Below are 22,508 nucleotides of genomic sequence, written 5' to 3' on the forward strand. Positions count from 1 at the left end.
AATGGGCAAGGACACCTTCCACTAGACCAAGTTACTCAAAGCTCCATCCAACCTGGCCTTAAACAATTCCAGGGATGGGGCATCCACAAATTCTCTGGGCAACTTGTTCCAGTAAACAAATAATGTTTACTATTATCCTCATTGTAAGTAATTTCTTCCCATCACCAAATCTAAATCTACCCACTTTTAGTTTGAAGCCATTAGTCCTTGTCCTATCACTACATTCCCTGATAAAGAGTCCTTCCCCAGCTTTCCTGTAGGCTCTCTTTAAGTTCTGGAAGGCCCTTATAAGGTCTCCCCAGAGCCTTCTCTTCTCCAGGCTGAGCAACCCCACCTCCCTCAGCCTATCTTCATAAGAGAGGTATGTTCCAGCCCTTTGATCATCCTTGTGGCCCTCCTCTGGACTTTCTCTAATACAACCATGTCCTTCTTATATTGTCCTTATATATTCAGGAACTGAAATGACCTGAGGAGTCCTCCTGTTTTTAATAAGGGTATTGCACCTGATAGCACAAGAAAGGGTAACCTTAAACTACAAAATGTGGAACGCAGTTACTTTGAGAACAATGAAAAGTGTCCCTTTGACAGGATTCAAAGGAAAATTGAAACCTTTTTTTGTGTTTTAGGCAACAACAGATGGCTTTCCCAGGGGAAGTGAGCAGTTTACTGGGGAAAAATGTATGTCTGGAATTCTAGAATATCTTGCTGCAGAGAAACAGAAGGAGCTGTCAGTTTTGCTGCTGGAACTGAAAGAAGCCCAAGAAGAAATAGCATTTCTGAAAGGGCAGCTCAAGGACCCAAGCAGTCAAACTTCTACAGTAAATGAAGCAGGAGAAGAAGCTAACCAGCTGGAAGATAATTCCCAGATACAGCATCTTGACGGGGAAGAGCAAAAGGCTTCAGATGCACAAAATAAGTTGATCAATAGCTCATTACTGAGAGAAACAGAAATACAGCAAATTAGTGCACTTCAGGAAAACAAAACCAGTCTTCAAGAGGTGCCCCAGGGGAGTGCTGTTCATGACAGAAGGGAAATGGAAGCAACACAGGTAGTCTCTACAACAGTTTCAGAGCCTGGCACCTCTCAATGTGAAGATCTGATAAAGCTGCAAAATCGAGTTACAGAACTGCAAATAATTCTGCAGAAATCAGAAGAATCCTATAAGAAAGATCTGGGAGAAAAAGATGACGAAATAAATAGGCTAAACCAGTTGGCTGAGGAATACAGAAAAAAGATAGAGGATTCTGACAGTGCATTTTGTGTTTTGGCTGAAGAAAGAGATCAGCTCCTTTGTCAGGCAAAGGACCTTTCTACCATAACAGAACTGAAGGAGCAAGTTAAGCAACTGGAGGAAAATCTAGCTCTTTCAGAAAAGCGGAGACTGTCAGACAGTCAGAACAGTCTTCTGAGAGAACAAATCCAAAGCCTAAAAAATGAATTTAAATCCAAAGAGATAAAAATTGAAGCTTTGCAAAAAGACTTGGATGAAGCACAACTTCAGCTTTCTGATCAGGACCTGCAACTAAAAGACATGAGAAGCCAGGTCCAGAACAAGGAATGTGAAGTACTTGACCTGGAACAACTTCTGAGGAAGAAAACAGCTGAGATAGAAGAGCTTTCCCAAAGCTTAACCTTAAAGGGCAATGAAGCAGCAAGCCTAGAACAGCTTGTTGCTGAACATACCAGGTGTATAGAGACCCTGCAGCAAACCTTGTTTGAGAAAGAAGAACAGATGACAGAGATCAGTGTCAGCATGTCTGAGAAAATAGTACTGCTGAATGAAGAAAAATTTTCTCTAGAAACTGAGTTAAAGAGTCTTAAAGAGAAAACAAGCCTCTTATTAAAAGCCAAGGAGGAAAAAGACGAAAACATAAAAGCAAAAGATACATACCTGAGCTGTGAATCATCTGAGCAGCAGTATGGGACAGAAACAGCATGTAAAGAAAGTGAGACATTAGTAAGTGAACTTGAACTTCTGAAAAAAGAAAATGAACAAGTAAAGCGGAAGTTGCAAGCAGCACTTGTTAACAGGAAGGAGCTCCTGAAGAAGGTTAGCAAATTGGAGAACGAATTAGTAGAGCTGAGAAGAGGGGCTGAATCAGAAAGCTCAGTGGCTCAAGAAGCTGAAGGAGGAGAAAATATGACAGTTAGAATAAGCCAAGAAGTGAATCTTGAAAGCCAGCCCAGAGAGGAGTATCTAATTCAACTGCTTTCTGAAAAGGAATCGGAGTTGCAGAGCATCCGGAAGGACCTGCTAGATAAAGAAACTGCTGAAGCACAGTTACACGCAGTGATTGAGGAAATGAAGCAAAGCTTGCAAGGAAAGACAAACATTGATTCGATTGAAGTTGAAATCATGAAAGGTCAGACAATTGCTGACAAACTAACTGAAACCAATAAAAGCCCAGAAGATTATGAAGAAAATGAAAAAAATTGTTCAGCAGCTACAAATCTTGAAGAAAACCAGAAGTCTGCTCTGAAAGAGAGGATTTCAACTCTTGAACAAGAAAAGGAACAACTTCAAAAAAAACTTCAGGAAGCACTGGTGTCTCGCAAAGACACTATAAAGAAGGCTCAAGAGAAAGACAGGCATCACAGAGAACAGCTTAAACAGCAGAAAGATGATTACAACATCTTACAAGAACAATTTGATATGCAAAGCAAAGAGAAGGAAAGCATCCAAGCTCAGCTCAGACAACTCCAAGAACAGAGAGGATCAAGAGAGAGTATTCCTGAGAATCAAGGTTGGTTGGATTCTTCGTGCTTGGAAGCAGAAAATACTACAAACAGCAAGCTTATACAAGTTGCAGGTGTTTCTGAGGAAGAGTATAAGACAAAATTTGAGAAATTGCAGATGGAAAAAGAGGAATTGGAACATCAGGTCAGCCATATGGAAAGTGAACTTGCTTGCAAATCAGAATTAGTCTTTCATTTGCAAGAACGCATAGCACAGTTGTTTCCGGAGACAGGACTGACTAGAACCTCCGACCAAGCTGAAGCTGACACAGCAAGACTTCAGACAGAATTGGAGGAAAGTCAAGTAAAAGTTTCTAGAGAAGACAATCTGGAAGACCTGAAAACACTTATGCATCAAAAGGATGAAGAAATTGAATTCCTTAATTTGCAGTTAAGGCAGAAAAGTGAAGCTCTCATTAACGCAGAGGCACAGTTGCTGGAAAAAGAAGATTCGATCAAGAGACTCTGTAGTCAGTTTGAAACTCAAGCTCAGGTACATGAGGAACAAAGTGAGAGACTGCAAACTGAGCAGCCTGAAATTCAGCACAAGCAAGATGACAATGCAGAAGCAGCTAAACAGAAGAATCAAATGCAGAGAAAGTTGCAAGCTGCACTTATTTCTAGAAAAGAAGCATTAAAGGAGAGCAAATCTCTGAAAGAGGAACTGGCAAATGCCAAAGCTATTATTGAGAATCTTTCTGTCAAGCTGACAAATATGGAAAGCGAAATACGTGGCCATGTTAAAGAAACAGATAGTTTAACAGAAAAGTTAGTGGGTCTCACTGAAGAGCGAGAAAAACTTATTGCAGAAGTTGATAAGGTAGTTAGAGAAAATCAGAATCTTGATGGATGCTGTAAAAACCTTAAATTGACTCTAGACAGAGTTGTTCTAGAGAAAGAGAAGCAGGAGAAGGAGATGGAATCCTTGAAATGTTTTCAAGCTGCTGAGAGTTCTGAGTGGTGTGAGAAATATAGGGAGCTTCAGAAAGAATATGAAACTCTCCTGCAGTCATATGAAAATGTGAGTAATGAGGCTGAGCGGATTCAGCGTGTTTTGGAAACTGTTAGACAGGAAAAGCAGGAAATTTTCATTAAGCTGAAAAGTGCTGAAGCAAAAAGAGAAGAAACAGATAAGCAGCTACAGGAAGCTGGTCAGGAAATTGATGGAATGAAGGAGAAAATGAGGAAATTTGCAAAATCAAAGCAACAAAAGATCCTGGAACTAGAGGAGGAGAATGAGAAGCTTAGATCAGAGATACATTCTACAGATGAGGATGTACACAGGACCAGAGATGTATCTTTATTTACAAATATTAGCCTGAAAGAAGATCTGGAGAGCTCTAGGAGGGATTATCAGTCTCTTTCTACTCAGCTTGAAACAGTAATGGCTGAAAAAGAGTCTCTTACTCAAGAGATCACAGACTTAAAGCATCACTTGCAGTTAACAGAATCCAAGCTGAAGGAAAGCAGAGAACTGATAGACAAGTATGGTGCCCAGAAGACAACAGGAGAAGAAACAAATCAGGCAGTTGACATGCCACCACCTGTGGAGAGGACTGAAAATCAAGTGGATTTAAGCTTTAGACCAAAATCTCCTAATGCAGAGCTGGAACAAAAAGCTTTTGAAGATAGTAGTTTATCTGAGGATCTTAATATCTATGTAAAAAAGATAGCTGAGCTCACAGAGCGAATCACAGAACTAGAAGATAATAGGAGGGCTTCAGAACAACAGCTGGGTGACATCCGCGTGTGTGTGGAGACTTTAGCAGGTGAGAAGAAGGCTTTAGAGACCCAAATGGAAGTGAAAGTCCATGAATTGAATATTCTCCAGGACACAGTAGCAAAGATGGAGCAAACAGTTCAAAACACAAAAGAAGACCTTATCAGGATGTCTGAACTGAAGGATACTCTAGAGGCTGAGAAGGATGATTTGGAAGAAAGGCTCATGAATCAGCTGGCAGAACTTAATGGGAGTATTGGAAATTATCAGCAAAATGCAACAGACTTCCAAATTGAAAATGAGCAACTGAAACATGAGCTTCAGAGTTTGCAGAGAATTATACATGAAGTAGAGGAGGAGAAACGTCAGATGGCAAAGGAGAATAGTAAAACAAGTTCAGAAAATCAAAAGGTAGAAAAGCTAAAGAACACGTGGAGAGGAGACAGTAGCACACATGTAAAGGAGCTTCAGGAATTGCTGAGGCAGAAACAGCAGGAGATTAAACAGCTGCAGAAAGACTGTATTAAAAGCCAGGAAAAAATCAGTAGTTTAGAAAGAACTGTTAAAGCTCTGGAATTTGTCCAGAGCGAGTCTCAGAAAGATCTAGAAGCAGCCAAAGAAACTTTAGCAAAAGCACTTGAAGACACCAGTAAAGCCCAGAAAGAGCTTGCTCTCTGCAGAGTAGTATTGGATGACACACAGAGTGAGGCAGCAAGGGTTCTAGCAGAGAGTGTCAAAGTAAAAGAAGAGTTACGTGCAAACAAAGAGAATATTCAAATTCAAATGAAGAAAAAAGATGAGGACTTTGAAAGAAGACTGGAACAGGAGAAAAACAAGCACTCAAAGGAAATCAAGAACATGGAAGAAAAGCTGGCAACTTTGCAGAGGGAGAAAGACTATATGGAAACAACTGTTCGTGATGTTCAAGACTCTTTGACAACAAAGGATCAAGAAGCCAAGGAATTGGAAGGCAACCTAAACAAAACACTAGCCCAACTTGCAGCGTTCACCAGGAGCATGTCTTCCCTTCAGGATGACAGGGATAGAGTGATAGATGAATCCAAAACATGGGAGAAGAAATTCACAGAAACTATTCAAAAGAAGGAGGAAGAAATACGTTCAAAAGAGGAAACGTGTGTTATGCTAAAGGACCAGATGAAGCAGATGACTATACATGTGGAAGAACTTCAGATTCATATATCCAGGTAAAGAAGGTGATAATGACTAAGCTGGTATTAATGTATTTCCTTTTAAGAAGCAGCAGCCAAAGGTAAGAAAGGACTTCCACTTCCTTTTGCAACATACTGTAAAGAAAGAATTATGAATACATAAATATGCTAAATGTGACAATTGGCAAAAGTAATGAATGCCTAAGATGGAGAGAAGAATTATTCTTAAACAAACAAACAAACAAAACATAATTAGGCTCATCTCTTGGATCACTTGCATTTGAATAGAAAAGAGGTTTGGAGTTAGGCTGTAGGGAGTTAGTATGTATTTGTTGAATGCACAAAGATACAGGGGAATTAACACTGTGAACTATTCCCCCTTCTCATCATGAGAGTACTCCTGTTAGATCTATTCCCTGTAACAGTCAGTAGCCAACTGAGTACTATCCTGAGTCTTTAGTAGTCTGAAATTCAAAATATTCTTTTGCATCAAATTGTCACTCCTAGAAATTAAATTTGGCAAGTCAATAGAGGGTTGGGATACATAATTCCAGTTTAATCCCATATTAGATTTTGAGGGAAAGATGGAGCAAGAGAAATACAATGAAAAGCTATCTTTTATCTTCCAAAATTAAAAACAAACCATTGAGTAAATTTGTTTGACAAAGTTTGCGATCAAAATGCTCTATTTTTATATGCTGGAAAGTGAAATGAGTATCAAGCAACTGAGAACAGCAACTTCACTGATTTATACTTCCCAGATAAAATGGGAGAGAAAAAGGAGTATTTTGATGAAAAAGGAGGTGATAATACTCAACATCTAACCTTCACCTTTTTTGACAATATTGACATAAAGATTTATTTCACTGAACACTGAAAAATAATCACAGAATCACAGAATGTTTGAGGTTGGAAGGCACATCTGGCATCTTGTTTTCAAGAAAACTGACTTTGGCTTTTTCAAGGATCTGCTTGGAAGAGTCCTATGGGATAAAGCTCTGGAAGAAAGAGTGGCCCAAGAAAGCTGAACGATATTCAAGGATCACCTCTTTTTGGCTCAAAAGCAGTCCACCCCAATGAATAGAAAGGCAAAAATGCCAGGAGGTGTGTCACGAGTAACCTGGGAAGAATACAGAGACATAGTGATATGGTTTAGTGGAGGACTGGTTAGTGTTAGGCCAGAGGTTGGACTAGGTGATCGTGGAGGTCTCTTCCAGCCTAGACAATTCTGTGATTCTGTGATTGTCTGAGCATGTAGGCATGAAGTCAGAAAAGCTAAAGCCCAAATGGAACTGAGTCTGGCCAAGATCATTAAAAGGGCTTATATAAATACACCAGTAATAAAAGGAAGACTAAGGAAAATGTGGGTCTACTGCTGTATGAAATGGGGTACCAGGGTACCCAGGACAGGGTAAAGGTACACAGGCTGAGGTACTCAGATGCATTCTTTGCCTCAGTCTTTACTGGCAAGACTGTTCTTCAGGAATCCCAGGTCCCAGAGACTAGAGTGAAAGGCCAGAGCAAGGAAGATGTACCAAGAAAGAGGATCAGATTGTATCAGGTTTAAGCAAACTGGACATTCATGGGGCTCATTCACTGTGGGTCCTGATGGAATACACCTATGAGTGCTGAGGCAGCTGGCAGATGTCATGGCAAGGACACTCTTGATAAACCTTGATTGATCATGGTGAAAGGAAGAAGTGCCTGAAGAGTGGAGGAAAGCAAGTATCACTCTTATCTTTAAAAAGAGCAGGGAGGAGGACCCAGGGAATAGGCCTGGCCAGCCTCACCTCAAACCCTAGGAAGATGATAAAGCAGCTAATCCTGGAAACCATTTTCAGGCACATGAGGGACAAGAAAATCATAGAATCATAGATTCGTTAAGGTTGGAAGAGACCTCCAAGATCATCTGGTCTGACCATCCCCCACCACCAATATTATCCATTAAACCACGTCCCAAAGTACCACATCAAACCTTTCCTTAAACACCTCCAGGGATGGTGACTCCACCATCTCCCTGAGCAACCCATTCCAATGCCTAACTATTTCTGAGAAGAAATTTCTCCTAATTTCCAAACTGAACCTCCCATGGCACAACTTGAGGCCATTCCCTCTGGTCCTATCACTAGCTATCTACAAGAAGAGGCCAACCCCCAGCTCCTCACACCTTCCTTGCAGGTAGTTGTAAAGAGGAATAAGGTCTCCTGTGAGCCTCTTCTGCTCCAGACTAAACACTTTCAGTTCCCTCGGCAAATCCTCATAGGACTTGCGTTCCAGAGCCTTCACCAGTTTTGTAATCATTCTCTGGACATGCTTCAGGGCCTTGATGTCTTTCTTGTAGTGAGGGACCCAAAACTGAACACAGTACTCGAGATGTGGCCTCACCAGAGCAGAATACAAGGGGACGATCACCTCCCTGGTCCTGCTGGCTACACTATTCCTGATACAAGCCAGAATGCCATTAGCCTTCTTGGCCACGTGGGCACACTGTTGGCTCGTGTTCATGAGGAACACTTACCATGAATTTACAAAGGGGAATTCATACTTGACTGATTTTATAAGCTTCTACAAAGAAATGACCAGCCTGGTAGATGAGAGGAGAGCAATGGATATTGTCTACTTTGATTTCGGTAAGGCCTTTGACACTGTCACCCATAAGATCCTTATAGACAAGCTCTTGATGTACAGTCTGGATGAGCAGATAGTGAGGTGGATTGAAAACTAGCTAAATGGCTGAGCCCAGAGAGTGATAAGCAGTGGCACAAAGTCCAGTTGGAGGACAGTAACTAGTGGTGTAGCGCAAGGGTCAATACTGGGTCCAGTCTTATTTAATATCTTTATTGATTTGCTAGATGATGGGGCAGAGTGTACACTCAACAAGTTTGCAGATGACACAAAACAGGGAGGAGTGGCTGATACTCCTTTTTATGGAGGAAACAAGGGTGTGGGGAGACCTCATTGTTCTCTAAAGCTACCAGAAAGGAGGTTGCAGCAAGGAGGGTGTCAGTCTCATTTATCAGGAGACAAGTGATAGGATGCAAGGAAATGGTCTCAAGTTGCACAAGCTTTAGGTTCTATATCAGGAAAAATTTCTTCATGGAAAAGGAGGCTAGGCATTGGAACAGGCTGCCTAAGGAAGTGCTTAAGTAACCATCCCTGGAGGTATTTAAGAGACACGTGGATGTGGCACTTAGGGACATGGTTTAGTGGTGGACTTGGTAGTGTTAGGTTGATGGTTGGACTTGATGATCTTAAGGGTCTCTTCCAACATAAATGACTCTAAATGATTCTGTAATTACATTAGCCAAGACACAATAGTCCTCTCTAGACCATTCAAATACTATTCCCTTTTCATTCCAAGCTACAGCTTGTTTCATCTTCAGTCTTTTATAGGAGAAATTCATTTCCATGTGCAGTGAGGCTCAGATTTTGTTTGCTACTTAAGGGGCCCAAAACTGAACACAGTACTCAAGGTGCGGCCTCACCAGAGCTGAGTACAGGGGGACAATCACCTTCCTAGACCTGCTGGCCACACTGTTTCTGATACAAGCCAGGATAATTATTTCTAGATAATTTTCTTACAGTAAAACTAATTGTGTGGTTTTTCTGTGTGGTTTTGAATACTGAGATACTTCATTGATTTGTGACTGGTTTTCTTTTCTCTGTTTTCAGGCTGGAATGCAGTAAGAAAGACTGGGAGTCTGAATATAAGAAAGAAATTCAGCATCATCAAAAGACATGCGAAATATTGCAGGCAGAAAAAAAGGAGCTTTTAACTCAGCTAGAAGGGTCTCAGAAACTGTTCAAGGAGTCTCAGAATGAACAGCAGAAACTGGAGTCAGAAATCCAGAGCCTGAGAGACCAACTTGCTGACTTGCAGAGTTCCTTTGCCAGATGTGAATTGGTCAGAGAAGAGCTGGAGAGTATGGTCAAGCAGCAAGAGACCAGTATCCAGAATTTTAAATTCAGCTGTGAACAGCTTGAGGCTGATCTGCGGGCTTCCAAGGATTTAACAAATAAGCTGCATGAAGAAACCAGTGCCAAAGATCAAAAGATCATTAGTTTGCTGTCTGCCAAGGAAGAAGCAGTTACAGCAGCTCTATCTGAATTACGGCAGCAATATTCTGAAGAAATTACATTGATGGAGGATAGGCTAACAAAGGAGGAAGAAGATAAAAAAGCATTGGAAAATGAGAAGAACAAATTTCTTGACAAACTTGATCATCTTACTGAAAAGATTAAGATAATCAGAGAAGAAAATAAGCAGCAGAAGGCACAATTGGAATCCTTCACCAAATCCATGTCATCTTTGCAAGATGATAGAGATCGTGTACTGAGAGACTACAAGCAACTTGAGGAACGTCATCTTGTTATAATATTGGAAAAAGACCAGCTAATTCAAGAGGCTGCAGCTGAAAATAATAAACTCAAGGAAGAAATCAGAAGTTTTCATAGCCAGATGGATGACCTCAACTCTGAGAATGCCAAGCTGAGTGCAGAGTTGGTGCGGTACAGAGAAGATCTGAACCAAGTAATTTCAATAAAGGACTCCCAACAGAAACAACTTCTCAAAACACAGCTTCAGCGGATCCAGACTCTGGAAAAGGAGAAGGCAATAGTAGAAACACAGCTGAAGGAGTCTGAAAATGCTCAGGATAATCTCAGGAAGTGCATGGAAGTCTTGAGAGAGGATAAAGTCAGTATGTCTCAAGAGGTTGAAACCCTTACTTCCTCTCTGTCCCGGGTACAGAGTGAGATGGCAGCATTATGTGAGGGGGGTCCTATCATTGAGTATCAAGCACAACTGAAGGCCCGGGAAGAAGAGGCACAAGAACTCAATCATAAGCTTGCCCTCTCACAGAAAAGAATAAGGGAACTTGAGGAAGAACTAGTATGTGTTCAAAGGGATGCAGCCAAAAGAGTGGGAGAGGTTGAAGACAGGCTTAAAAAGGAATTAAAGTACCTGCATCATGATGCAGGGATAATGAGGAATGAAACAGAAACAGCAGAGGAGAGAGTAGCAGAGTTGGCACGGGACCTGATGGAAATGGAACAGAAATTCCTTGCAGTTACAGATGAAAACAAAGATCTGAGAGCCCAAATTCAGTCTTTTGGGAAGTCCATGAGCTCTCTTCAAGATAGCAGGGACCAGGCCAATGAAGAGCTTCAAGTTTTGAAACAGAAATACTCTGCAGACTTGGAGGAACAACAGAGTCTAGTGCAGGAGCTTCAGAAAAAGATGGTTCAGTTACAAGAGGATCAAAATTCTACTGCCAGGGACCGAGACACATTGAGATCTGAGCTGACAGAACTGCAGAAAGCCGCTGATGAAAGAGGTCTCTTGGCCCAGATTGAGAAACTTTATAAGAAGCTCAGAGCCAAAGATGATGAGCTTCTCCATTTGTCTTCAGAATTGGAGTGCTCTTCCAACCAAGTCAAATCTTTCTCCAAGGCTATGGCAAGCCTGCAGGATGAAAGAGACCGTCTGCTGAATGAATTGGACAAAACACGTAAGATTGAAGAAGAGAAGCAGCGAGCAGAAGGGAGCAGTTTGACCAGTCCTTCAGAAGTGCAGAGTCTTAAGAAGGCACTGTCCTCCTTGCAGAATGACAGAGACAGATTAGTACGTCCTTGTTTTCTCTTCTTGCTCTTATTTAAAGCTCCGTAGGAGATTAGGATCTTCAGAGGTTGGAAGGGACCTCTGGAAATCAAATCCAACACCTCTGCTTAAAGAGGGTCAGCTAGAACAGGTTGCCCAAAACAGTGTCCACTTGAGTTTTGAGTATCTCCAGCGGTGGATATTCCACAAGTCCCCTGGACAACCTGTTCTTTCTTGTATCTGGAAATGGTTTCAAGGATTTGTTGCTTCATCACCTTCCTAGGGATTGAGGTGAGGGTGACCAGCCTGCAGTTTCCCACATCCTCCTCCTTGCCCTTCTTGAAGGTAGGGATGATACTTCTTCCAGTCTTCAGAAACCTCTGCTGAGCACTATGATATTTCAAAGGTAATTGAGAATTGCCAATGACCTCATTGCTTGTGGGTGCACTCCATCGGATCCTATTAAATTAGTATGTGCCATCTATCTTACCCTTTCTGACATAGGGAAACTTATGATTTCATAGTTAACTTTGCAAAGTAATTTCTCTTATTAGTTTCTTTTAAAACATGGAACCATGGAAGTAAGGTATGTGTTCCCTGTTAGTCTTCCATCTGTGGAAGCTCGTGCATTTGTCTTTGCTATAGTCTGCTAGTAATCTAACACAAGGGTTGGTTTCTCCTCGTGATTTCTGATTCTCAAGACAGGTACAAGACATTGCAAATTCATTTTAACATCCTTGCTTGCATACTTATTGTGTCTGTCTTTGTGTATTCTCTGACACAATGCGGCTCGGTTAGACTTCTAGTTGCTGCTCAGATGACAGACTTTTACCACCGTTTCCGACTGATGCTTGGTCTTAGTTTTCTCTTTGTTCTGTTAATTTACCACATACATGTACTTTGTGATACTGTCTTAAACACTTCTTTTTTTTTTATAGAACCACAGAATGGATCAGGTTGGAAGGGACCTTAAAGATCATCTAGTTCCAACCACCTGCCATGAGCAGGGATGCCTTCCACTAGATCAGGTTGCCCAGGGCCTTGTCCAGCCTGTTCTTGAACACCTCCAGGGATGGGGCATCCACAACCTCTCTGGGCAACCTGTTCCAGTGCCTTACCACCTTCTGAGTGAAGAACTTCCTCCTAACCTCTAATCTAAATCTCCCCTCTTTTAGTTTAAAACCATTCTCCTTTGTCTTGTCATTATCTGAGCAAAAAGTTTTCCTCCATCTTTTTTATAAGCCCACCTTAAGTACTGAAAAGCTGCAATGAGGTCAGCCCGAAGCCTTCTCTTCTTCTCTAGGCTGAACATCCCCAGCTCTCTCAGCTTGTCTTCTTTGGAGGAGAGGTGCTCCAGCCTTCTGATCATCTTCGTGGATCCTCACAAATCCTCACAAAGGACCATTTTTGTCCATTTAATATCTCAGTTACTTGTAGATTTATTTCTCTTCTACTACTGTTTTGTTGAACTTACATACCTGTGTAGCACTGCTAATACTAAGAGAGAGCCTTAGTAGAGAGATCTGGCTCATTAAGTACTTCTACATGTATGTCTCCAGACTCAGTCATGTCATCTAAACCTCAAAAACTGGTTGCAATGTAATGACAACTTATTCTAATTCCAGTCAGAGTAGACTGTTGGAAGGATTTTAGTTCCTCAGTGCCCTAGTTTATACTAAGTACCATCTTCAGGATTTTTTCTTAACCAGCTCCTTCTATCTCACTTTATGGTTTCCTCTGTATACGTAAATTAATGTCGTAGTCCAGGGTCTTTTTGTTGATGTGTGTCAAATCTTCATGAAAGGTCTCAAAACTCACTATGCTGTTATTCACAATAGAATTCTCTGATTTTTATTTTTTTTTCTGAGCATTTCTTAGTAGCCTGTTGTTATCACTGATGTCAATTTCTAGTTTATCTGTCATTTGAATGTGACTTTTTCTCCAGATGCCACAGTGACAAATGTTCTTAAACGCTTGGAAATAATAAACATAGCTGCTTGCTCAGTTGTCATGCACACTGATATTTCCCTTTAATTAAAGGTAAGAGAGCTGAAGAATCTGCAGCAGCAATACATACTAGTTGGGATAGAATCAGCTGAAAACTCTCGCTTAAAGGCACAAGTACAGGAATATCAGCAAGAAGCAGAAAAACAGCACCATCTCCAAGAGCAGCTGGAGCAAGAAAGTATTTTCTACCAGCAGGAGCTCCAGCAGCTTAGGTGAGAATTATCTTCTTACTGTCTCAGAGATGTTAATGTATCATTTCTTTCCAAATGCCATTGTGGGCAGAAGGCAAAGAGAGCATTGAGTTCCTCAGCCTTACATGTGTCTACTGTCACGAAATCACCTGCCCTATTCAGGAGTGGGCACACATTTCCCTTGTTCAGCATTTTACTTCAGGCCTAGGGTGGAGATTTACAACCTGACATACTGTAAGGAAGAGCCTGTGTGAAATAGTTAATGGCCTTTTAATTTTTATTTCCTTCCTCCAGTGGTGGCCAATGTCATCTGCTTCAGAGGAAACTTAAGCTGTTTCTTATATTGGAATTTATTTATATATAATTATAGCACTCTCCGGTCAAAGCTGATAATAGAATGAGCACTCTTTATTATCTTTCTGATATCATTGTATAGAAAATACTCATTTTGTATGACTGTCTAATCTTTTGTTTCACTTGCTTTACGTCTTGTATTTGAAAATGTCTATAATTTAAGTCTAGTAAGTTGTCGTCTCTCGTTGGACTAAAATTAATCAAATAGGCTCTGTGCTAAAAATGGGGAAAAAAATGTTTCAGATACTTCAGAGATCCTGAAGAATGACTGCAAGAATGACTGAACCTGGAGTGAAAGGGGAAGGAGGGGGAGAAGCAGGGGCAGTTTGTAGAAAGATGTATGGCTTATCTTTGTCCAAAGTTATATAACAGCTTTTAGTGCTCATTTTCCCTTCCTTGCAAATCTGACCTCCAAACTAAACAAATCTCATTAAGTGTGAAGCAGCTTACAAATTTTATGTATCACCTGATAGAAGAAAAGGGTTATTTCTTGGATAGCTTTTACAACACAAGTGATACTAGTCCTGGAATATGAAAACTATGAGCCTTGAACAATCTGCACTATTGAGCCGAATGGAGAACACTTCCTTAATCACGGAATCACAGAATCATCAAGGTTGGAAGAGACCTCCAAGATCACCGAGTCCAACCTCTGACTTAACACTAACCAGTCCTCCACTGAACCATATCCCTAAGCTCTACATCTAAACGTCTTTTAAAGACATCCAGGGATGGTGACTCAACCACCTCCCTGGGCAACCTATTCCAATGCCTAGCAACTCTTTCAGTAAAGAAGTTCTTCCTAATATCTAACCTACACCTCCCCTGGTACAAATTTAGCCCATTCCCCCTTGTCCTGCCACGAGGCATGTGGGAGAATAGACCAACCCCCACCTCGCTACAGCCTCCTTCAAGGTGCCTGTAGAGTGCGATAAGGTCACCCCTGAGCCTTCTCTTTTCCAGGCTGAACAATCCCAGCTTCCTCAGCCACTCCTTGTAAGACTTGTTCTCCAGGCCACTCACCAGCTTCATTGCCCTTCTCTGGACTCACTTCAGCACTTGCTTTTAAGGTTCTTATACTTCAGTGGTTTTTGTTTCAGTTTGTCTTCATTATAAAACTTCCTATCTGGCATGTAATAGTGGTAGGAAATAGTTATAATCCTTCTTGTCTCATTCTAAGCTGGGTGCCTGGATGTCATAAGCAATACTAGTAATTTCCTGGTAATTTCCTTTGCATGGTGCTTTGCAGACAAGAGAAAATTACTTGGGAAAAGCAGATCTGCAGCATCAAAGAGCAGTACCTGATGGTCATAGCAGAAAAAGACAAGCAGCTGAGCCATTTACAAAAGATCATGCAAGAAATGAGGCTGCCCCTTACCAAGTTTCAAACTGTAGAGGAGCAGTACCAAAAGAAGGTAAGTAGAAATATATAGATTCTGTACTGCATGGAAATGTGAGGTTTGAAATTCAGCCAAAGTAGCATGTGTTGCTTATATTTAGATCTTGGAGGTCAAAAGTTTTCCAGACTATAGTATTGTATTTAGTTACGTGGCCTTCAAGGGCTATACCAATGTTGTAACTTGAATTGTTGAAAACTTTTAGAAAACTCTCTTTTACTCTCTTTCTTGAAACATTAGGAAAAGTGAATAATAGGAAGAGCATATAAGGTTATGTCAAAGAGATGGGGCTTCATAGGCACCTTTGTTCCTCTGAGCAGTTTGGATCTTCTCAGGTCTTTCGATCTGGCTATTTTAGAGTTGCCTCTTGCACTGTTTTTGAGTCTGAAATCTTATTTTCTGTTTTAGTCCTTTGTAGTTTCATATTCTAATTTTTAAGTCTTTTACAGAATTTTTATTGTTGTTTGTACTATGACAGGAATCTACAATCCTTACTCAAGCCCAGAGAGGTTGAGGATTGAATGTTGCACTTTCTGCCTTCTTTTCTTCATATGGCAGTCCTAAGAGTGGAATAAGTTGACTGTTTTGCTTGGTTTAGGGAAAGAGACTTCCCTGCTGCATGTGCAGTACCTTAACATTATGAATAAGGAAACCACTCTCCTGACAATGTCTGTAACGGTCCAGTGAAAAGCTTTTCTGTTAGTGAAGTAGGGAGGAAACCTTCCCTATCCCTTTGACACACATGCATATACGCAAAGAAAAAGCTAAAACAATGTGCATGTGATATTTTTTTTTTCAGTGCTAACCTTTTAGTCTGTGCTGAATGAGAGTAATCAGGTCATTGCTTTGTGGTTTTTCTTGTTTTCCTGTTCTCTTTCATATAATTTTTTTACTTCCTGTATTGTAGACAACCCTGAGACAGCTTTTGAGAAGGACTCATCCTATGTGCACGTAGAGTGATCGTTCCTAATTGTTTAGCTTTTCAGATGGCTTTTGGGTTATTTCTATTTATTTGCCATTTGCCATCAAGTTCCAGGCCTAGGAATAATGTAGGGCTTTAACCTTGAAGTACTGAAGAGGACTAATATGAGAATGGATTGGCACAATGTTTTTCATTGTACTTTCCCTGGCAGATTTCTCCAGAAGCTCTGAGAGGGGACTTTTCAAGCCTAGAAACAGAGACAAAGCATCTCCAGGCCCAGTTAAGTGACTGCCTGAAAGAACTGCACCAAAAAGAGCTCAGAATTCAGCATTTGAACAGTAAGGTACAAATAATATTTTCTATTCACAGAGTTTGGGCTGAGGAATGTGAGGAAGAGGGTAGGCTTGAATAAGGCTCAGAGAGCAAGAATAGATCTTTCTGGTTTTGTGGGCATTCACTGAAGCAAACACAGAATCAGAAATATTAGTTAGGAGAGACCTCTGGAGATGATCTAGTACACCCTTCTGGTGCTCAAAGCAGCACTGTCAGGAACATTAGATCAAGTCATCCATGCCCTTCCCTAGCCAAGTGGTAAAAACCACCAAGAACAGATATTCCAGAACCTCTCTCAGTCCTTGTCCAATGCTGCTCTACAATTTTAATGAAAATGTTTTTTCTTAATGTCCAGCTTGACTTCTCTAAGCCACAGTCTATGGTCTGTTGTTATATTTTTTGCCACTACCAAAAAGAGTTTTGATCTGCCTGCTTTACAACTCCCTTTAAGGTAACTGTAAAAGACTGTAAAATCACCCTTTAGCCTCCTTTTACCAGGATGGAGCAGCTCCGCTCTCACAGGCATCACATGCTTCAATCCTTTGACTGTCACTGTAGCCTTTTTCTGGACTTTCTGTCCATTTTGAAACAAGGACCCAACACTAATAACCATATTCCAGGTGCAGTCTTACTGTTACCAAACAGATCAGGTAGTAGCATTCCTCAGTCTGCTGGCCTTACTTCTCCTAATGTAACCCAGGATACAATTTTCCTGGTCCGTAGTGAGAGTGTCCTCTTGGCTTGTATTCAGCTGGGCAGCTGCTGTAATTCCCTTGTCTTTCACAGCAGAGCTGTTGCCTTGACAGGCTCTTCCTATCCTGTATTGATGCATGGGTTTTGCCTCAGGTGCAGAAGTTTGCACTTCCCTTTATTGGACTAAAGATTTCTGTTGGTACAAGGTCCCTCTAGATTGAAGTTTCAGTCTTTGTTATGTCACAAATTCCCACAATCCCACAAATTCAATATTGACTGCAAATTTCCTGATGCTGTACTGTGTCAATTTATGTTGCTGTCAGTACTTAGCAATATGTACCTCAAGCAGGCCAGAGGAGTATTCTGTCCATTGCTGTCTGTCAAGCCATTGACCACTACCTTTGAGTCCAACCAATTTTGGGCCTATGTAGCAGTTCATTTGTCTAACTGATAGCTAGATGAAGGGTTAGGGGGGGAAGGGGAGAGGGAGTGAAGGGAAGCAGGGGAAGGAGGAAGAGTGAGAAAGGCAGCAATAAAGTTTCCATAGATTTGTCAGTGATAAAATGATGACTAGGGAAATTGCAGGCCCTCTCCAGAAGGAAATGGGAGACCTAGTTATCCAGCATACAGAGAAGGCGGCCGAGGTACTCAATGACTTTTTTGCCTGTCTTCAGGCAAAGCTGCACCAAGTTGCAGAAAGTAAAGGTATGCTGGAAATTTTAGCCACAAGCTACTGTTGGAGATTGTCACTGGTGTATGAACCTTAGAAATGTACAATGTGGTAATACCTATGTTCCCACTAGAATTATTAGCCTCAGTTACACAGAAAATTTCACTTTCACAAAAACATTTGAGTTCTTTACTCAACAGTTGTCTTCTCTTCTCAGCTCTCTCAGGTATTTGAAGAGAAAAATGCCCTCTCCCTCCAGCTGCGTGGTAGCAGTCGAAACATCAGTGATAGTCACCAGCACTACAATGAGGTTCTGAACCGCTGCTTGGTGCTTGAAAGGCAGCTCCAGGAGCTGCAGTCTGCAGACAAGAGCATGGTAAGGGTCTTCCTCTGGGTGCAAGAGAGTGCAAAACTTACTGCAGATGGCTCCACTCAGCATGCAGCATTGTAGCTAGTTTCTATCATCTTTCAGTGCCCTATGCTATATATTCATACTATCTCTCAGGAGTCTTTTACAACAGATGCAGCTCCTGGAGCACCCCAAGAAAAGAATGAGCCTGGAGGGAGTTACACACCTGAACTACAGGAGTTGCAGCTGAGGTAAAGAAAACCTAAGAAACTTTGGGGCCAGGAAGAGTGTTAGTCCTGATGGAGATCTTCAGGGTGAAAAGAGCACAGTTGAGTTACATTTGTCAGAGCTTTCAACAGCTCATTTCCACCCTAGGACTTTGTTGAAGTGGAGGTACTGTCACATGCTTGACAGCTATATTTAGTTGTTTCTTTGCATAGAACTTCAAACAGTAAAGAGACAACGTTCAGTAGCAATTCTGGTTCACCATCACCAGCCGAACTACCATCTTTGATTTGATGGGCTGGTTCCTCAGTAGCTGCCGAAGTATATTAATTTGGCCTAGTATCCATGTTGTGAGTTGTTAGCCTGGTCTCACTGTTGTTGCTAGTATGTCTGGAGTTGAAACTTAGCACATGATTCATTGTGCCCTTTCAAAACAGTTAGCAGAAGGTGGGGTCATGGATGACAAAGCCAAGAAGCTCCTTCCAGATGTGACACAGAATCTTTAAGAGACCTATATTCTCACTCTTTATTTCCAAATAATTTAAATATATTCATGAAAAATACCCATTTTCTGTGTAAGTGGAAGGGAGTTGGAATCTGTTCACATACTGCATTATTGAATAGAAACAGAATAGTCTGTGAATTAGACCATTTTTTCACATGTGCTTGGTTATTTTCTGACAGGTTGTCTGAAACTGAAAATTTACACAGCAGCACAAAGCAAGATCTGAGGTATTTAGAGGAGCAACTGGAGGAAGAACGGGATCGTCGTATTGCTGTAGAGGAAGCACTCTCTGCAGCACAGGATCAGATCAGGAGGTGAGGGAGCTTGACCAAATGAGCAGTATTACCGTAAGAGTATGGTGATCATAGCTCTTTGTTCATTTCTGCACTTCATTACATTCATGTGTTCAACATGACATTCAACAATGTTTTTAATGTATTTAATAATGTGACAGGTATAACAAATTTGGCATTGCCATTGATAAATACACTTACTGCAATAGTGCTAATATATTATAATAGCACCAGCAAAATTCTATCCTGTTTATTCCTCAACAAAGGGTAAAGGCACAGAGCTTACCAAGAAGATGTCCCTGTCTTGGTGGAGGAGAAAGGTCACATCCTCTTCTACGTTTAGAATTTCTTCTCCCCTGCCCAGCTCTTCACTCTAACTTCATCTTTTCTTTTTTTTTTTTCTTTTTTTTTTCTCTTTTTTCTTTTTTCTTCTCCTATACATGTACGCTAACTCCTAACACTCTTTTATATCCTAACCTTATCTATTATCTCTTCCTTTCTTGGGGTGACGTTTAGCGTGATTTGGGTAAAGTGTTGAGTACTATAATCATACATGGTTAGCATGTACTTCTTTAAGCTCATTATCATATTTGGGGGTGTGAACTTTAATATTAATGTTACACATAATGAAGCAAAAGGTTACACTCTTGGACTGTGGCCCTTAAGATTCTGCTCTGCTGCCAAAGCAGGGCCATCCCACCAACACAAGACTCCCTCCTTCAGCAACCTCTCATCAAGCTTGCAGACCTCCAACCACAAAGTTTGTATAAGAGATAAACTAGAACAAGATGCTCAATTCCCCTTTGTCCATGGCTTGTGCTTCTCAGAACAAGTATGACTGTTCTCTACACTGTTGGACATTGAAATGACTAGGCCGTGTCTATCCTTCAACTGTAGACAAAGATTGAATGAGACAACTGAGTGAAGACTCACATAAGACAAATTCTGACTAGAAATGACAGTTTTCTTAATGAATTATATTAACTATTGGAAAATATAATTTGGATATGAGAATTGGATGAAGACAAAAAAGGAGTTCTCAGGTATTTCATAGAATCATAGAAAGGTTTGGGTTGGAAGGGACCTTAAAGATCATCTAGTTCCAAACCCCTTGACATGCACTGGGATGCCACCCCATAGATCAAGCTGTCCTGCGCCTTGTTCAGCCTGGTCTTGAACACCTCCAGGGATGGGACATCCACAGCTTCTCTTGGGCAACCTGTTTCAGTGCCTCACCACCCTCTGAGTGAAGAATTTCCTCTTAACATCTAATGTGGGAAGCCTGGCTGGAGGTGAAGACTGAGGCAAAGAAGTTGTTGAGTACCTCAACCTTCTCCATGCCTGTTGTTATCAGGTTTTTGTTGTTAGTGGTTGTTTTTTTTTGTTTATTTGTTTATTTTTGTTGTGTTTTTTTGTTATCTTTTTTCTTATCAGAGGGGGAACATTCTCCTTGGCCTTTCTTTTCTGGCCTATGTACCTATAGAATCCCGTCTTGTTATTTCTTGCATCCCTTGCCAAGCTCATTTCCATCTGTGCATTGGCTTCCCTTACCCCATCCTTGCCCATCTGGACAGCATCCCTGTACTCTTCCAGGACACATGTCCCTGCTTCTACTGCCTTTGCATTTCTTTCTTCCACCTCAGTTTGACCCACAGGTCTTTGCATAGTCATCCCAGTTTCTGTCCTTCCTGCCTCTCTTCTTACACAGAATCACAGAATGGTTGAAGTTGGAAGGGATCTCTGGAGATCCTCTGGTCCAACCCCACTGCCAAGCAGGGTCACCTCGCATATGTTGCACAGGATCTCATCCAGGTGGGTTTTGAATATCTCCAAAGAAGGAGACTCTGGGCAACCTGTTCCAGTGCTCTGTCACCCTTACAGTAAAGAATGTTTTCTCATATTCAACCAGAACTTCCCATGTTTCAGTTTGTGCCTGTTGCCTTTTGTCCTGTTACTGGGTACCACTAAAAAGAGTCCAGCCCTATCCTTTTGTCACCCTCCCTTCAGATATTTGTACACATTGATAATATTCCCTCTCAGTTTTCTCTTCTCCATGCTAAACAGACCCAGCTCTCTCTCTCAGCTTCTCCTCATATGAGAGGTGCTCCAGTCCCCTCATCATCTTCACAGCCCTCTGCTGGACTTGCTCCAGGAACTCTCCCTCTTGTACTGGGGAGCCCAGAACTGGGCACAGTACTCCAAGTGAGGCCTCACTAGGGCTGAGAAGAGGGGCAGGATCACCTCCCTCAACCTGCTGGCAACACTCTTCCTATTACACCCCAGGATACCACTGGCCTTCTTGGCCACAAGGACACAGTGCTGGCTCATGGTAAACCTGCTGTCCACCAGGACTCCCAGGTCCTTCTCCATAGGGCTGCTTTCTAGCAGGTCAGTTCCCAACCTGTGCTGGTGCATGGTGCTATTCTGCCCTTGGTATACCTGCATTTGCCTTTGTTGAACTTCATGAGATTCCTCACCACTGAACTCTCCAGCCTGTCCAGGTCCTTCTGAGTGGCAGCACAGCCCTCTGGTGTATCAGCCACTCCTCCCAGTTTTGTGTCATCCACAAACTTGCCGAGGATGCACTGTATTCCATCCTCCAGGTCATTGATGAATAAGTTGAACAGGACTGGACCCAATACAGACCCCTGGGGGACACCACTAGCTACAGGCCTCCAACTAGACTCAGCATCACTGATCATAACCCTCTGAGCTCTGCCATCCAGCCAGTTCTCAATCCACCTCACTGTTCACTCATCCATCCCACACTTCCTGAGCTTGCCTATGAGTATGTTATGGGAGACGGTGTTGAAAGACTTACTGAAGTCAAAGTAGACAACATCCACTGCTCTGCCATCATCCACCCAGCTAGTCTTTCCAGCATAGAAGGCTATCAGGTTGGTGTCCTGGTTTCAGTTAGAACAGAATTAATTAACAACAAGGCTATGCTGGTCTGAGTATCCCAAGGATATTCAATATCTTGGAGGACTATTGTAGCAAGCTCGGAGGGTAAGAGGGTGGTGAAGGAGGAAGGCAGAGTGATCCAGGAGGATACAGGGGTGGTGAAGGAGAAAGGGAGAGTAATCAAGTAAGAAAAAATATCTTCCCCTTTCCCCTCCACAGATTGACTCCCTAATGGAAAAAAGCAATAGGTATAATTGCTAATAGTTTCCAAGATACAGTTTCCAAAATACAGAGTCGATGATGTTACTGAGTACAAATACCAAGTTAGAGTCATGACCAGATATCTCATCGTCTCATAAGCCATTGCTACAACACTCAGTACCATAATGATCTGAAACCAGGGCCCGGAGAGGATAAACAACATGACAGAGAGCAAATAC

At 41.7% G+C, this 22,508-nt stretch overlaps 1 protein-coding gene across 7 annotated transcripts in view; it reads left to right on the plus strand.

The window, feature by feature from the left end:
* The window catches only part of GOLGB1 (golgin B1), a 67,324-nt gene that overhangs the window by 35,677 nt on the left and 9,139 nt on the right, over positions 1-22,508 (plus strand). For all 7 annotated transcript variants that reach the window (XM_032207509.1, XM_032207506.1, XM_032207505.1 and 4 more), the window contains 8 exons: positions 627-5,662; positions 9,299-11,249; positions 13,266-13,444; positions 15,027-15,192; positions 16,308-16,439; positions 18,010-18,168; positions 18,298-18,392; positions 19,051-19,185. In XM_032207509.1, the coding sequence (XP_032063400.1) occupies positions 627-5,662; positions 9,299-11,249; positions 13,266-13,444; positions 15,027-15,192; positions 16,308-16,439; positions 18,010-18,168; positions 18,298-18,392; positions 19,051-19,185 (7,853 nt within the window). The remainder of the gene's footprint in view (positions 1-626; positions 5,663-9,298; positions 11,250-13,265; positions 13,445-15,026; positions 15,193-16,307; positions 16,440-18,009; positions 18,169-18,297; positions 18,393-19,050; positions 19,186-22,508) is intronic.

Source organism: Aythya fuligula, chromosome 1 (genome assembly GCF_009819795.1).
Source record: "Aythya fuligula isolate bAytFul2 chromosome 1, bAytFul2.pri, whole genome shotgun sequence".
In the NCBI taxonomy this organism is placed as follows: domain Eukaryota; kingdom Metazoa; phylum Chordata; class Aves; order Anseriformes; family Anatidae; genus Aythya; species Aythya fuligula.